We start from the raw sequence: 17,375 nt of genomic DNA on the forward strand, positions 1-17,375 counted from the left end.
ATTTGAAGTAAAAATAATTTGAACTAATATTTAGATTTACAAAAAGTAGTATAATAATAAAATACTAAATGAAATTTTATCTTAATTAAACCCTGTAAATCCCATTTTGAAAGAAAATAGCGTTTTAAAATTAGATTGTGCGTTTTGACATAAGCTTTGACATACAATATTTTAAAGCAACCCCACAAATGCAGAGCTTTTCAGAACACCCTATTTTCATAAAAAATGCTTCGAACGGAACGTCTTTCCGTAATTATGGGAAGCTGTCAAACGCGAATTTTTTTAGAGGGGATGAAAATTTATTGACAAACTCAGTAAATTTAAATCATTTATGTATACAAATTACATTAGAATGGCATGTTAAATATAAATAAAATATGTGGGATATTTAGCCCGCCTGATGAGAATTCATAAGGTTCGTATCATTGGTTTTTATACACAGAACTAAATTATTGCAAACCAAAATATATTTAGAGTTTAGCGTATTCAATACTCATGTTATTTGTTAATATTTTGTGTAGAAAAAAATATTTTACTGTTTTGTTTCGTGCAATATGTAGTTCGTACAATACCAAGTCCTGCGGGATTAACTCATGTGTTCACTAAAAATAATGTGAAAATATCTGTAAGAATTAAAATATGTTACAATTGGATATTTTCAAATTATTTTCAAATAATTTTATGCTATGCGGTGATATTTTGATTTCAAACATACGATACTTAAAAAGTTATAAGTTTAAAAAGTTAATTTTTTTATACAAATATTTTCACACTTCCTTGCTCATTTATCCACCTTATTCAATAGTCCCAGATATTTTTGGTTTTTAAGACGCTAACTAAAAAATATGGACCTCCAAATTTTGTGTTTAACCTAGGGTTACTAGATTTGTTGATACCCAAATAGGGACATGGATAAAAATACAGGAAAGCAATTGGCTTTTCAATACAAGCAACCAAGTAATAATCATGAACTGGGATTTTTGGCGGTTGCTAGGGAAAGACGCTTGGAACTAGAATAATCCCAGAATATTGGGAAATAACAACTTTATGCTCCTGTGACCATGTTGAAAAGGTTACATATCCGAATGTGAGACACTCTCCATGATAATGCAGGATGAAAAATTAAAATCCAGGAAATCTGGTCACTTTACTTATACTTATACTTCTAGACCTCTAATTCTTATCCTCTTTTTATGTTCAATTTTTGTATTCCGTTATATTTTTACCTAAAATAAAAGTAAGAAGTTCCATAGTGATATTTTTTACAAATTTAATTATCGCAATGACAATATATTCATATATCCACATACTTATTAATAATAAATCATAGAAGCCCCACGATTTTCCATATCTAAAATTCACTCTACAGATACATTAAAGAAAAAATGCAGATGTCTCAGTAAATATAAAATAAGTGTAAATTTTGGACTATCTCTATTCTAACCTAACACTATTTATTGTTAACCTAACCTAACCTTCTTCTCCGTCTTATTCCTGACGGTTGTGACCCTTGTGGAAACAATGACCCTTCCCTAGCTATCCCTTGACTGCGCTGCACGTAGCGCTCCAACCACCGAGGTGCCTGCTGCTGCCTTAACTTGATTGGTACATTGTGAGTCCTCTCCCTCTCTTCCACTCCAGGCTACTGATCACAACTAGTCGTTCCAGGCTATCTTCATTGCCAAGCACAACGTGTTCAAAGAACCTATCCTAACCTTACCTTATTTATTGTGATAACCAGAAAAAATCTGCTAAAATTGTAATACATATCGCTCACTCCATTCATCAACGTCATATATCAAAAATCGTAAATTTTCAGTTGTGCATGTTTTCGGAATGCCCAGAAAATTTACTATATCCCAGCAAAAGCGGCATATTTTTGACTTAATATTTACCCGCTACAGGGTATTTGCATTTTGAAGAAAAGGTATTGTTTAATTATTTTTTTAAATCTACTAAATATTTTTCAAATGGAGAAAAAACATTCAGGTTTTACCTAAAAAGATCTGTTGCATAGTAAAAAGTTCAATAAGTGGCTTGATATTCATTTTTAATACATTACATTATATTTTTAAACTTAAAAACAATCTCCTGAAAAATCAAGTTTTTTGATATGTGACGTTGTTGAAAGGAGTGAGCGATATTATAAAAATGCAATGATTTTTATATTATGATCTGCCTGTTCACAGGTATGGGTCAGGGTGCCTCGCTATGTTGGAGCCAGAAGTCGGGCAGTGTGATTCGGTGCTATTAAGTCCCTTATCTGAGGATGCCTTTATACACAACATTCATATTCGCTTTAAACGAGATATCATCTATGTGAGTATCTTTACCGCTATACTTCGAATAACTTTATTCAACTTGGAATCGATTTGAGAAAAACAATGACCACATTTAGTTCAAATGGTATCCAAATTAACAATGGTGTTTTATTCCATTCCATTACAGTTCAACATCTTAGAATGTTTCTCCGGATCAATATTTCCATCTTTATAGTAATATTTATAATTTAAGAATTACCTGTACATATGTAATAATGCCTTTGGCGTTGTGGATTTTTATTCTGCAATTTTAACTTAATGATGCATATTATAAGGTTTTCAACGTTCTATAAACTGGCAGAATACACTAACTAGTTTGAAATGTCATATTAATGTGGTTTTAAAAGTCAATTCAACTTTGGTTTTAATAGCGGGTATTTTACTCAGGCTAAAAGCTTTAAATAACAGGGATTATTAAAATAGGAATTTTATAATTAACATTTTTTGCCAGTAGACCCACGAAATCTACCTTAAGATTTCATAACTATATACTTATCTTTGAAAATAATCTAATTTTGAAATGTTGTTATTTCTCCAGACCTACATTGGTAATGTGCTGATATCGGTGAACCCGTACCGGCAGCTAGCACTATACTCGGCAGAACTCGTCAGAGCGTACATCGCCCGAGCACCATTCCAACTGCCTCCACACGTGTGAGTGTACTGTCCACAGCTTGAGATGGAATATTTTCCAACCACACATGAAATTTGTGAACTGTAGCGTTGTCTAATATAATGTTATAGAATTCTCCAGCTCTACAAGTTAAATTTGCAAGAATCTCGTGAACCGTGAACCATCTCAGGAATCGCCGAATCAGTATTCTGGTTTATTTATTTATTTTTATTTCATCATACACATAATCACAAATTGTAATAATGTGCCCTCACTAAGTATTTCCATATCGAGGGCACATTTTACAATATTTATTTGTAAAACTATTTTAAAGAAAATTGTTTACGACATGTAATCAAATACGACATGGTCGAATGAAGGTGGCTTCCAAGGGTGGACTGTAGACATCAACAAATAAAGCCGCCAATAATTTAGTAATGTTGCTAATATTAAAATAAATCCATCATTTCTGTGACGTCATTCATTAGCAATTTACGAAGGCAAATTTTCCAAATGAAAGTGATGAATGAAAATATTGATTATATTGGCTGTCACAAACACAAAACGAGCCTAATACAATCTTTTATAGGTTGAGTATGTTAAATTAGATATTCCTCCCATCTGACAATGATCCATTATCATTTGTGTGCTTTGCTGGGAGGTTCTTTATTGTGTTATGTGAGAGTAATTCTCAAATGTATATGTAAGGATTGATTTAGCATATGGTTGTTTGACTGTCATAAGTTGTAATTTGTTGAATATTTCCTCTGCGGGAGTCCGTCTCGGAACTTGGAGTTTTATTTTCTTTGGGCGATAATAATACTGACTATCCAAGTAAAATTTTCCTTGATACAATCATATAGCACTGTTCCCATATTCTCATATCAGGTCATTAATACAGGCCTATTGATCTCTATACATATATATCCACATATATGTTTCTCAAATGTTCAAACTCTAGAGTCTTGAGAAGAAGTGGCACATCTTGATCTGAAATATTACATTGCAGATATGCTGTTGCTGGTACCGCCTTTCGGTGGCTGAGGGACCGAAATGAAAGTCAGTGCATCATCGTGTCAGGTATTTTATTTATTTATATCAAAAAGTAAATGTGGTAGCAGAAAATGGACTGTATCTAGTCAAAGGAGAGATGTATTCTTCTCATTAATCCTTATATTTACCTTCTTTTGGATATTTCTAGTTTACAGTGATAACCTTTGCTCCATATATCCAGATATTATTTACTGAAGTCTATCCATAAAATCAGGGACCTGGTGAAGGTGTCTACTAGTCAACGCTCCTCATAGAAGTAGCCAGATATGCTAATTTAAAACACTTAAATAATTAACAATGGAAACTCCACCGGCCTATTTAGTGTTGCCATGCAAATGAATTGCCTAAAGTCTAAAGGGTACTTGAATTTGAAAGTTACTTCTTAAGTAAGAACTTACTGGCAAAATTTACTAAAATTTTAGTGTTGCAAAAATAGTTTTATTATTTATTTATAAGTAATCCACCTTTCCTGGCATATCTATATATCTCGTTTACTTAGATGTCCTTTGATGATCTTCCTTAGAAATTCATACATACGTTTTTACAACTAAATGACTACTGGAGTCAAAAGCTGTCCAGTGATCTAACAATAATCAAATAGTAAACTGCAATTTTTTTTTCAGGGGAGAGTGGTTCTGGGAAAACAGAAGCGGCGCGGATATCTCTGCAATGTGTCGTGTTGGCGGGGGGTGGAGGGGGCGCCGCGGCAGGTCCCCGAGAGAAACTTACACAAGCGGGGACACTATTGGAGGCCTTCGGGAACGCCAAGACTCTAAGAAATGACAATGCTAGCAGATTTGTAAGCATAAATCAGTTTTGTATATTAAAAGCATTGACAACTTAGTGGTATGGTAATAAAACACTCTCCTTACCATCCACTGTTTACTTTGTGTAATACCACTTTTTTAAAACACTTATTTTTGACTACCGGTTTCGGAAAATTATTCCATCATTAAAATTTAAAAAAAATATTACATAAAAAATATTTAAATTAAAATTAAATTATTACGATTTTTTTTATTTTGATTCATTTGTCGTCTTTCTCTCTTTCAAAATAAAATGTTTTTATACAAATGTCAAATTGTAATAATTTAATTTTAATATAATAATTTAATTTTAATTTTAATGATGGAATAATTTTCCTAAACCGGTAGTCACAAATAAGCGTTTTAAAAAAGTGGTATTACACAAAGTAAACAATGGATGGTAAGGAGAGTGTTTTATAAATCAGTTTAATTATCAAAATATTGCAAGATAAGACCCCACAAGATGGACCACATAAATTTTGAGATGGCGACCTTGAGAAAATAAAAGAGGCGTCGGAAGACCCCAAAAAAGATGTCTGACGATATAGCCGCTGTGGGGGGTAGAAACTGTCTGCAAATAGCAACCGACTGAAGGAAAATCACAAAGTGTATGTATGGAAAGATACGGAAGAGGCCTATCTATATCCAGCAGTGGAGAACAGAAAGCTAGAGAAGAAGAATGGTCTTTCGCAATATCTCCTTTGATGCAAACTGCATAAATTATTAGTGATATATGATTTTGTCAAATGATGAAACTTGAAAATCAAAGTTTATTTAAATTTCAAGGGTTTCCACCTCTTTTTGATGAATATCTCAATTGATTTGGGGATATCTCTGAGTAAATCTGAGTATTTACAGAGTTTACGGCCTGTTATTAGCTGGTTTTACCTGTCCGGAAGTGTGGCCATACATAATTGTCTAAACAAAACTTTCCTCAAAGAGTACATGAACGGCCGCGTATATAACTAAAGCCTGGTTTCACATTTTAGAAACACACTTCAGTTCTGCCATCTGTTGACTCTGACCCATCTCTCGTGTTAAATCCAATGTTTGTTTTTATATTTTTATATTTAAAATACAACTTAAAACAAAACTCCTGTTTATTTTTTTTTTTCTAGGGTAAATATCTGGATATAGAATTTGATTACAAAGGAGATCCAATCGGAGGTCACATTACACACTGTAAGTATAAATGAATATATAATAATTATGTTATTCACACACTTATTTTATATAAATTTATCTATATTATTTTGAGGAATTTTTTATCAATTTGTTTTAAATGAAATGTGAACATTGTGCGAAAATACAAAAACTAGTCGTCTAAAAAAAAATGATGAAATTTTCAGTAATTCTGATACCTTCTGCTAATATTGATAATTTAATATTAATATCCATTTTAACATTTCACAATTATTCGCTACAATTAGTATCTTTGTATTTTTGAAACTGGTTTTTAAAAAAAAAAAACAATTTAATGCAATTTTTAGTTAAAAATAAGTAAAAAGTAACTAAAACATGTTTGACATATCGCTCACTCCTTTCAAGAACGTAATAAATCAAAAATCGTCAATTTTCAGTTGTGCATGTTTTCGGAATGCCCAGAAAATGTACTATATCTCAGCAAAAGAGGCATATTTTTAACTTAATATTTACCCGCTACATACAGGGTAGAAAGTGTTATTTTTGCATTTTGAAGAAAAGGTATTGTTTAATTATTTTTTTTAAATACACTAAATATTTTTCAAATGGAGAAAAAAACTTCAAGTTTTACCTTAAAAGATCTGTTGCACAGTAAAAAGTTCAAAATGTGGCTTGATATTTATTTTTAATACATTGTATTATATTTTTAAACATTAAAAACGTTCTCCTGAAAAATCAAGTTTTTTGATTTATGACGTTCTTGAAAGGAGTGAGCGATATGTCATTAGCAAACTTTTATATGACTCCCTTTCTAAAAATTTAGGCCACAATCACCAAAAAATAACAATACTTTTCTTTAAAAAAAAATTATCTGTGATTTCCAGATAATTTCTATTATAAATTTATGCAATTCACATTGAGTTTTATTTTATCTTGGTTTTTACCACGCATAGATTGAAACTTATATGATGGGTGAAATAATGTTACTTGTTATAAAATTAATGTCATAACTGAAATACTGATTGAATTTTATTTATAATTTTCATGCAATTCAGATCTCTTAGAAAAGGTAAGTCTAGGTAGATTTTTTCCCATTTGGTCAAGTATTGTGACATATATTTTTTTTAATTCTTCCTTATTGTTTATTTTCCTTCTCCAATCAAGTCATAGAGACTTTAAACATTGTTAAATTATGGTAAATTAAATTAAGTATCGGGTTGTGGTCCCGTGGTTAGTGTTGAAGACTCAGTGGTGCTGAGTTTCTTGGTTCGAACCCACTCTATGACAATTTGATACCTATTTCTAATGATGAGCCACTTAGGCTCACAGAAATAGTATTAAATTGAAGTATTTTTGTAAATATGTATAAAAAAAACACAAATATTTCACTTATTTAACACATTAGTTACGGCAATGTTTTGATAAAACTGTATCTTGAGGCGGGCGACATTACACAACTGTCCGGAAATATAAAATATGTCAGTGAACTTCATATTTTGAACTTGAGGTTGAACTCGAAAACAATACAAAAACGGTTAAATGGTCTCTAACGTCTCAAAATAAAATCATGTTAGTCCACAAATCACAAAAGTAAAAAAATGTTAAAAACACTAATAAAATATTAGAAAATAACAACACAGTTTAACAACCGCCGAAAACTCAAAATCTGCGAATAAAAAATGATTTATGGGCTTTCCCCACACGCGTTTATTGCTTTGTAAGTACCAACTGCCGACTTAAGTAAAGGACAATGATCTTTGTATTTTATTTCATTTTAGGACAAAGAAAAAAACGCACCGTCTGTATCCATGTTTAAAGTTAATTTGTAACATTTCCTTCAAAACAGATTACGACCATTAGCCATGTTTTGAACCAGTAAATATCAGTATTATTTTTTATATTACAACGACATCTATCCACTACACAACAAAAGCAAAAAGGCCAAGAGATTAGAGGTTTATGACGTGTTTTTTGTATACTAAATTGAAGGTAGCCGAAATGCACAAAAATGTGCACCCCGCCACCACACAAGGTTTCTGAAACGCACAAATATGTGCACACCGTACACAATGTGTTAATAAAAAAAAAGTGTATACATTTAAACAAATACTTGACCTATTTTAAATAAAAATGAATATTTAAACAACATGAATATTTAATAAACAAAAAAACTCATTGAACATAAGAAAATGTAAGAATATATGTTATTGAAAGAAATTTACCAACATTAATTTGTGTTCAAAAATGCAAAATATACCACAAATCTAAATATATGGGTTATATGAAGTGAGTTCTTGTTTCATTATTTTTGTAGCATATCCTTCATTGTGTATCAAAAATTTTGATCTCTTTCCAGACTCGTGTGACTAATTTACAACAAGGAGACAGAAATTTCCATGTATTTTACCAGCTGTTAGCAGGTGCTGATGTACATTTACTCAGTAAGTTATACAATTATTTTATTTACTAAAATCCACAATATGAGTTCACTATCCCTCCACTTACCCATAGATTTTTGCAGTTATGCATTAGCGCAGTCAATCAATTAAAAAAATAATTATATCAAGGATATTACCACAAGGTGACAGCCGAATCAATTAACTAGTTTAAAGTATTTCAAGTAAATTTTATTGTCAATTTACACAAAGAAAATATATCCCAAATATTGCAATATGTCAAATGTTCAACAAAAGATCGGTGATATTGGAGCTGGCAGTGTTCTGAGTCAGCTCTCTGAATAGAATTCGCTAGTGTACAGGTTATTTGACGTCATTTAGAAAAACAAAATAAGGCTACAAAGCCAGTATGGCCATTTACTTATTTCAGAATGCCTGAAGCTACAGCGTAGTGTGGAGGCCTACCGGGTGCTACGCAGGCCTCGGGCCCCCGGAGCGCCCCCTCCTCCCCCCTCTGCCCCCCGCCACACCACCGAGGACAAGCCGCACTTTGCATTCACCAAGGTAATGCTAGGCACCCATTATATCGCCAAAATATAACACTATATTTGTAATGTATGTAATTTTTATAATCTGGATTACACTGTATGAATCCAATACATGAATACAACTACATTAAAACTTCAATTCTTCTTTATTCTCTACATGTCTTATCGGGTCCCCCCAACGTTGACTATTACTTGTGAGAAAGTGTCCCTATTTTGGGCAGTTCGAAACAGCACCTTGACGTTCCATACATCTTAATTTTTATTTCTGAAATTCTAAAAACGACTGGATAATCAGCGATTCGAATAGTTGGGGATTAGATGATTAAAATTCTACTATTGACTTTTGACTATTAATAGGTTTGACCCCTATTTACACCCTAGTGGTTTATAAAGCACATCCCAAATCGATGTTGTGTTAACACATTTTTTGCAGGAAACGCTTAAAAGCGTCTCTTACATACTATTAGTAGAGAGCAGGAGAGTTTGCTTACTTTTGGTAGAGTGCGAAAAAAGCTAAAAAACATTGTACAAATGGGAATTGGGTTTGAGGTTACTTGTGATTAGTATACTGAGGGTTGGGTTTCAGACTGTCTGAGTATAATTAGGTTCGGGGTTGACGAAAAAACCGCCCGCAAACAGTGTGTTAAGACATAGTGTATTCAGTACACAACTCGACCTATAAATGTCCAAAACCTTAAATAAAAACATCTAGTGTATTTTCTAGTAACAGTATTATCTCCATTTGTTACAGACTGCCTTGGACACCCTGGGTTTCACCAGCGAGGAGATCACCGACGTATTCAAGCTCGTGGCGGTGGTGCTGAAGATTGGAAACATAGAATTCATCCCCGTCACTAACATTGATGGCACGGTCGGCTGCTCCATCAGCCAAGAATATGGTGACTGATTATAATTACTTACTAATGAATATCGAATTTGCGAAAATGTAAAACAAAATTGTATCCTGATTTTATTGTGAATTTACAGCAGACAGACACGGAACAGTGCAAAAACATTTGTGCAGAAATCCTCAGTCGTCGCACTTAACTATTATTCATCGACACTATTACGGATCCCTTTCACATGTTGCGTTTTTTTTCTTTGACACAAACATATCATAATCCTAACAAATGATGGAAATAACAACCCTAGAACCTAGTCCTAACCACGACACAGAAAGACAACAACACAATGCATTACCTTACACAAAGAAAACAACACCCTTACGATGCAGTACTTTTGATCAAAAATCATCATTTAGAAATAAAATTAATTTCAAAGACAATTTTATTTGAAAATCCTCCATTTAAAAAAATACTGTGCAGAACTGGTGGAGTGCGCCGCATTGCTGGGATGCCTGAGCGGGTCACTATCTCTGGCTCTGCGGGGAGAGCTTAGTGCCGCAGATGCCACCCGCCGGAGAGACCGCCTCGCGAGGTCCCTGTACTCCCGACTCTTCACGTGGCTGGTGGCCCGGGTCAACTCCGCCATCAAGGTAATACGCTAGCCAAATGCGACATTTACTGTCCGTTCATATTTATTTTACCTCTGATTTATTTATATTATTTTTTTTTATTTATGTTATTTTTATTTTATTTATTCGGGAATTGTACAGCTTACATATAAAAAAAATGATATAATAAACAATAGTTACATTAACAATACTAAACATTACATTACATTAACAAAAATAGTTACGTTAAAAGCCAATTAAACAATTTCATATTTATGTTATAAAACTATTAAAAAACATTCAGAGATTTTTAAAAAAAGGGTGCGACATAAAATAATCGATTTAGCAGGGAAGTAGAATATTTATTTCATACTATATTACATATTTATTTTACTTTATACATATTTATACTATACTATATTTATACTATACTATACTATTTATTTATACATATTTATTTTATTTATGTTCATACTTATTTTACCTCTGATTTATATTTAGTTAGTCAACATAACAACTAGAGGTAAAATAACTGTAGATTCACTGTAAGTAGTCTGCATTTTGAGTGTGACCAAGTACACAACTTTGTGTTCACAAATCTGGATTATCTCCAATTAGGAGTTATTTTTTGACATCTCAACATAGATGAAGAAGAATATGGAATTCTGAGCATTTACAGAACTAAGTGGTAACATTCACAAAAAAATTTGACATCTCAATATAGATGAAGAAGAATACGGAAGTCTGGGCATTTACAGGGCTTACGACCATCATAGGCTGGTTTAAGTGATCGCTTAACACACATGTACCATTCACCAATAAAATTAATTTGTGAATGTTATATGTGTGTAAAGTGATCACTTAAACCAGTCTTTGACGGTCATGAGCCCCATAAATGCCCAGACATCCCTATTCTTCTTCATAATATGATAAATAACTCCTATAATTGGAGATAATCCAGGTTTCCAAATAAGTATATGGACACGCTCAAAATGTTGCCAATTAGTTTGGATTATCCGGACTGTAATGTATGTATTTTTCCTCAGGTGACAGACTGCAGTAAGCGCAGTTCCCTGAGCATCTTGGATCTATACGGGTTCGAGGTTCTGAACTCCAACGGGCTGGAGACGCTGCTCATCAACTATAGCAGCGAGATAGTGCACCGCACCATTCAGGCCGCCACGCTGGCCACGCAGCAGGACGAGTATGTGCGGGAAGGGCTGGACTGGCAGAGGATACCCTACTTCGATAATGAACCTATATGCCAACTCATCCATTCGGTATATAGTCTATGATTTGTTTAATTCCTTTCAATGATTCATCCTATTGATTCATCTGTGAATCTTTGCCTCTGTATGGGTTACTCATGTTGCGAAAACTGATGTGAAGAAAATAAATATTTTCTTCTTCTTATTGTAAGCCTACGGCCTGTTTTTAAGAGGGATTAGCCTCCTGCGATGTCGATTCCCAGCTATCTCTCTCGTGGTCTGCCTGGGAGTCGTCTACCATGGGGTTGGGAGTCATCTGCCATAAATATTTTAATGAGCTGATATGATTAAATAAATTATGGTTCCAGCTCATTATTAGAATGCCAATATTAACACATTTCAAACGGGTGTTTTTTTACACCTGCAAACCGCTGACGACGGGATTTGATAATTTTGTACATATAGTTTAGACCTAAAGAAAGATTGGTACATAATACATATTCATATAAAAACTTTAAATAATTCCTTCTTTTCTGACTTTAAAATGAGTCCGGCGCAGAAGGAAAAATACCCTTCCCGTCTTTAAGCATCAATCGACCCAACGGGTAGAAATACCTTTCCCATCCTTAGTGTGTTAATGATCTCACATGATTTATTTCTTAATTATGGTTCTAATTCCAATATTAAGGCCGAGATCTCAGTTGATCAAATACGGAACGCAAACGGCTGCACTAAGAGCCGCGCGCGAATATTCTTTTAGAATATTAATTGAAATTTGACGTTTTTTAAAATACTAACTCCTTACCTCTCAATAACTTTTTTCTTTTCATAACCATGTATATATTTAGAAGAAAAACTGATTTTTTCAATACAAAATCAGTATTATAAGCAAAAAATTCAATTATATCAAATGGTACTTGGGTTCGAAGAAAATTAAGTGGCGATTTATCATACAGTAATTTTAAAAAAATTAGTCCCGCACCACAGACATAATTGTTCCCTGTTTATAGATGTTTTTGATGATGCTGTTACAGAACACTCACGGGCTACTGTCGCTATTGGAAGAGCCCCATGTGGCCGAAGGGGGCGCCTCCCAACTCCTCACCCGCCTGCAGCAATGTTGGGCCGGCCACTCTCATCTGGTGCTACAGCCCCCTTCGCAATTCCAGTAAGATTTTGTGTATTGTCCCTTGACTACAATTTTTTTTACTTATCTACCTGGAATTACAACCTTACCCTTCTGTCGTAACTAACGATATTAGCTGTTACTAATCATTTAGTTGCAGGTACCCATAATTGAAAATATATACATATTGAACGTTTAGATTTTTTCCAAAATTCTTTTATTTATTTTATCACAGTTTTTAATGTGATTATTCAATAAACTAAAAATGTATTTTCACAAAGTTTTCATAAATATTCACATTGAAAACTAAAAACAAATAATTGATAAATTAACCCGATTACTTGAGTGTGAAATTTTGTTCACGATATTACACTGATATTTATTTTAAAGATTTTTGTTGTTTCTAATTTAAGTATCATTCTGGATATTTCAATTTTTTAAGATGATTTTCATATTTTAAAAATTGATTAACTTGTATACTTTAATTAAAATTACCAGATTTTTTTTATTTATTTTTAATACCATTTTAATGTTTTTTCAACAAATTTAATTTATATAAACTGCCATTTTGTTATTTTATCAACAAAAAATACAAATTATCTTGGAAACTACGCCATTACTATGGAAATGTGTTAATGCTTATTAATTTTGTTTAATTTTTGTCCCGTGAGTTTAAAATTAACAACCTTTAGCTGCAATTATATTTCTTTCATGTAATTTATTTTCCTTCAAGTATTACATAATGGACAATAGTTAAAATTGAAACAACAAAGGCAATCTATATTTTATGCACATTGTTTTTCCTGTTTTCAGATTGCGTCACTATGCGGGCACTGTTACTTATGATGCAACCGATTTTGTTGAAAAGAACTCGGATATTCTTCCCCGAGCTCTAACGAGTGTCATGTTCCAATCTCGCCATCCTCTCTGTAAAGACTTGTTCCCTGAAGGTAAGTGTTCATGTGTTTTGTAAAAGTGGTGTAAATGCTTTCAGGTAACCCTGATGACATATCCAGGTAACCCTAATGATATGTCCAGGTAAACCCAATGACATGTCCAGGTAAACCCAATGATTTGTCCAGGTAAATGCAATGATATCTCCAGGTAAACCCGATGATATGTCCAGGTAAATGCAATGTTATGTCCAGGTAAACCTAATGATATGTCCAAGTAATCCCAATGATATCTCCAGATAAGCCCAATGTCTAGGTAACTCTGATAACACATCCATATAACCCCAATGGTATATCTTCTGTAACCAATCTCGATGATATATCCTTATAAGCCCAATTGTAAATTCAAGTAGTCAAGTAACTTTAAAAATATATCCAGGTAAACTCAAGATATGTCCAAATAACTTCAATGTCATATTCATGTATCTCTGTGGTTGACATGCCCTTATAGTCCAAATATGTCCTGGGTTTTCAAAAATTTTATGAACATTAACCCGAGGAATAGGTTATTTATCTAATATTCTCTCTCTCTCTCTTTCTCTCTCTCTAACCCTTATCCGCACCCCAATGGTGCATAGGGCACTGCTTCATATAAACACAGTGTTATCTTGATCCTTAACACATGAAGGAAAGATGATCAGACCTCAGCTTCAGGTACCAGTTCAGGGTAATATTGAATAAATATTAAAGTGAAAAAATCACTAATATTTATTTGACCCCCCTGGGAATCGAACCCGGGACCTTCAGAACGGTAGCCGAGCGTGCTGACCATTACACTACGAAGGTGGACAATTTTATCTAATACACTGAATACTAATTAAATTCCTTAATTTGGAACCAAGACCAAATTTAACTAGTCGAACTTGGTACAGCTCTCAAACAATTGAATAAATACAATGAAACAAAGTGAAATGGAGATATATTGGTGACCTCGTACGTCATACTCGTTCTACAGTAGACTCTTATTATCCGGGATGGTCAAGAAAAAGCATCCCTTTATTTACTATTATTAAGTTAACAGATTTTTTTTCTTCATTATACAAGAAACCTGGATTTTAAATTTTTTTATCAAAATTGAAAACACTACTAGTAACCTCATTGCATGTTCAGGCAACCCATCCCGCGGAGTGTCCCGGCGCCCCAGCCCCCTGGGGGCGCAGCAACGGGTGGCCCTGGGCGCGCTCACCGCCGCGCTGTCCACCCGCCGCCTGCACCACGTGCGCTGCCTGCGCCCCAACGACCTCATGCGCCCGCGCCTCTTCGAGACCGCCCTAGTGCAGCACCAAGTCAGATACAACGGGTAACAACTACCTAATTAACATATCCCTTTCACTGCCTTCACTGGGGTACTTCTAGAAAATTTGGCGATGGACTTACAATATTGTATTTATTTAGATTGGCAGTAACAGGTATATTGAAAGCTTTTAGATGTAAATTGACAGTAAAATCGGGATACAATTTTATATTGTTTCACATTTTCAATAAATTTCGCAACTTAGTTAAAAAAAAAAAAAAGATTGCTTAGCAAGAGCAGATCTGTCAGGAAGCCTAGATGCTTCTCTATCAGATCTGGGCATGCGGTGGGAAAGCTTTCAATACCTTATTAACACATTGTTGTCGGGCGGTTTTTTCATCAATGGGCAATGGGCAGGACATTTTGCAAGACAGGACCCCAAGAATTTTACGATGGAGATCTTGGGAGAACAAAAGAGGTGTGGGAAGACCCTAAAAGAGGTGGTCTGACGACATAGTCGCTGTGGGAGGTAGAAACTCGCTGCAAGCAGCAACCAACCGGAGGAATTGGAAATAAGGGGAGGAGGCCTATATCCAGCAGTGGAGGTCAGAGGGCTCATGAAGAAGAAGTCTGCCAACCAACCCTCAGTATACTAATCATAAGTAACCGCAAACCCTATTCTGATATGTTCAATGTTTTTTGACATCTCTCGCATTGTACCAAAAGTAAAAATCTGGGCATTTACGGGGCTGACGACTGTCATAGGTGGTTTAAGTGATCACTTTACACACGCGTAACATTCACCAATTCTACCCATTATTGACAACCACGATATTCAAATTCTTGGAAGTTCTATATATTTGAACCAATTTCGAAACTTTTTCTTGAATCACTAGAACTTCACTAGAGACGTCTATTGGTGACATGAAAAGAAGCTTTTTACTAAGCAGAAACTCTTTTGTTAGTATGTGAGATCTAAATCCTGGATTATTCACACACAGAAATGCCAGAAAATATCATTTTCATTATTATTTTTATGTAAACTTAAAATTTGACCAGTTTGGACACATTTAAAATGTTGTAAATAGATAATGGTTTGAGAAAGGAGTACAATAAAGAGGAATTCAATATTATTAAAGCTCATGTCTGTGCAGCACCTTCCACTAAACTCTACTTAAGTCAAGTTTTTCAAATGTTAACCTTCAAAAACCTTCTCTTTTAACTACTCTAAATAACTCCTCGATCTTCTTCTTCCTCTACTCTCTTCTATTTTCCCCTCTATTCTTGTAGTGCTCTGTCTCAAAGCATGTGTTAGCATGAGCATTCTCCCGGTGGCAAGTCTGCTCTCCATGACATTATTTGTCGCGTTCATGGCAGGTTGATGGAGTCGGTGCTGCTGTGGAGGTCGGGGCACTGCGCGTCGCTGGCGTTCCAGACGCTGTGCGAGCGCTTCTCGCCGCTGCTGCCGGCGCACCTGCGCCCCTCCTCCCCGGCGGGGGCGCTGCCGGCCTGCCGGGCCCTGCTGCGCGCGCTTCCCATCCCGCCCGCCGAGTTCGCGCTCGGTAGGACGCGCGTCTTCATACGGAGCCCCCGGACGGTGAGCAAACCCAACTTACTTTATATGAATTGTTGGGTAATATATCCAAAATAAAACAAGCATTAATAATAGCAATTATTGTTAGTATATAAGGACATTTTGAAAATATTTTTAGTCCGTGTTTGATAATGTCCTAAGAAGACGAAACACGTCACATATTAACATATACATAAATAAATTTAGAATTCAATCCAACAAACCTTGTTTTATTTTGGATATATTACCCAACAATTCAATATGGAATTCTACCAACTGTCTGCAGTTATAATAAATTACCTATATGATCATGATAAGTAGTCAAAATGTATAGATGGTAATGTTTCAGATGTTTTTTTGAAAGTCATCGGAGATGGTAGTAACACATCAATAACTTAAGAAAAAATATTGTTTTACAAATGTGGAGATCCTCACCAAAATGTTACATTTGCAATGTTGCACAAAAAAATCCTTTAAATGCAAATCTGTTCTGTTTACTGTATTTTATTAAAATCTTAATTAAAGCTGCGACAAAACGAGACCAATCCTGTGCTAAACCAATATGAAATCAATAAATCGCACCAAAATGTAACAATTTTACAAGCTACAATTCCTGATTACTTAAAATCATTTATAATGGAAATGTAACGTTTTGGTGAGGACCTCTACAAACGTATTTGTTAGTAAAAATTTTCATTAATAAGTCAAGAATTTATTATAAAATAAGAACATATTTATGAAGATATCATGCAATGCAATGCTCATTAATGTTATCCGCCTCCGTGGTGTAATGGTCAGCGTGTTTAGCTACCGTTCTGGGAGTCCCAGGCTCGATTCCCAGGGGGGGGTGAAAATAAGTATTAGTGATTTTACACTATATTTATTTAATATTGCCCTGGATTGGTGCCTGAAGTGCAGTGCCTTTGCCTTTATATAAGTAACGATCAA

At 34.3% G+C, this 17,375-nt stretch overlaps 1 protein-coding gene across 1 annotated transcript in view; it reads left to right on the plus strand.

Moving 5' to 3' along the window:
• The first annotated feature begins 236 nt into the window (after positions 1 to 236).
• Positions 237 to 17,375, plus strand: part of Myo95E (Myosin 95E) — a 35,468-nt gene continuing 18,329 nt past the window's right edge. The window contains exons 1-16 of the mRNA XM_088262271.1: positions 237 to 415; positions 2,190 to 2,319; positions 2,860 to 2,975; positions 3,944 to 4,014; positions 4,611 to 4,786; positions 5,912 to 5,975; positions 6,992 to 7,005; positions 8,293 to 8,377; positions 8,763 to 8,896; positions 9,632 to 9,779; positions 10,206 to 10,375; positions 11,380 to 11,613; positions 12,576 to 12,709; positions 13,481 to 13,617; positions 14,731 to 14,920; positions 16,232 to 16,451. Coding sequence (XP_088118397.1) covers positions 2,212 to 2,319; positions 2,860 to 2,975; positions 3,944 to 4,014; positions 4,611 to 4,786; positions 5,912 to 5,975; positions 6,992 to 7,005; positions 8,293 to 8,377; positions 8,763 to 8,896; positions 9,632 to 9,779; positions 10,206 to 10,375; positions 11,380 to 11,613; positions 12,576 to 12,709; positions 13,481 to 13,617; positions 14,731 to 14,920; positions 16,232 to 16,451 — 2,001 coding nt within the window. The 5' untranslated portion in view covers positions 237 to 415; positions 2,190 to 2,211. The remainder of the gene's footprint in view (positions 416 to 2,189; positions 2,320 to 2,859; positions 2,976 to 3,943; positions 4,015 to 4,610; positions 4,787 to 5,911; positions 5,976 to 6,991; positions 7,006 to 8,292; positions 8,378 to 8,762; positions 8,897 to 9,631; positions 9,780 to 10,205; positions 10,376 to 11,379; positions 11,614 to 12,575; positions 12,710 to 13,480; positions 13,618 to 14,730; positions 14,921 to 16,231; positions 16,452 to 17,375) is intronic.

Source organism: Brachycentrus maculatus, unplaced genomic scaffold (assembly GCF_059751285.1).
Source record: "Brachycentrus maculatus isolate JH-2025_06_01 unplaced genomic scaffold, ASM5975128v1 h1tg000176l, whole genome shotgun sequence".
NCBI classification, from domain to species: Eukaryota; Metazoa; Arthropoda; class Insecta; order Trichoptera; family Brachycentridae; genus Brachycentrus; species Brachycentrus maculatus.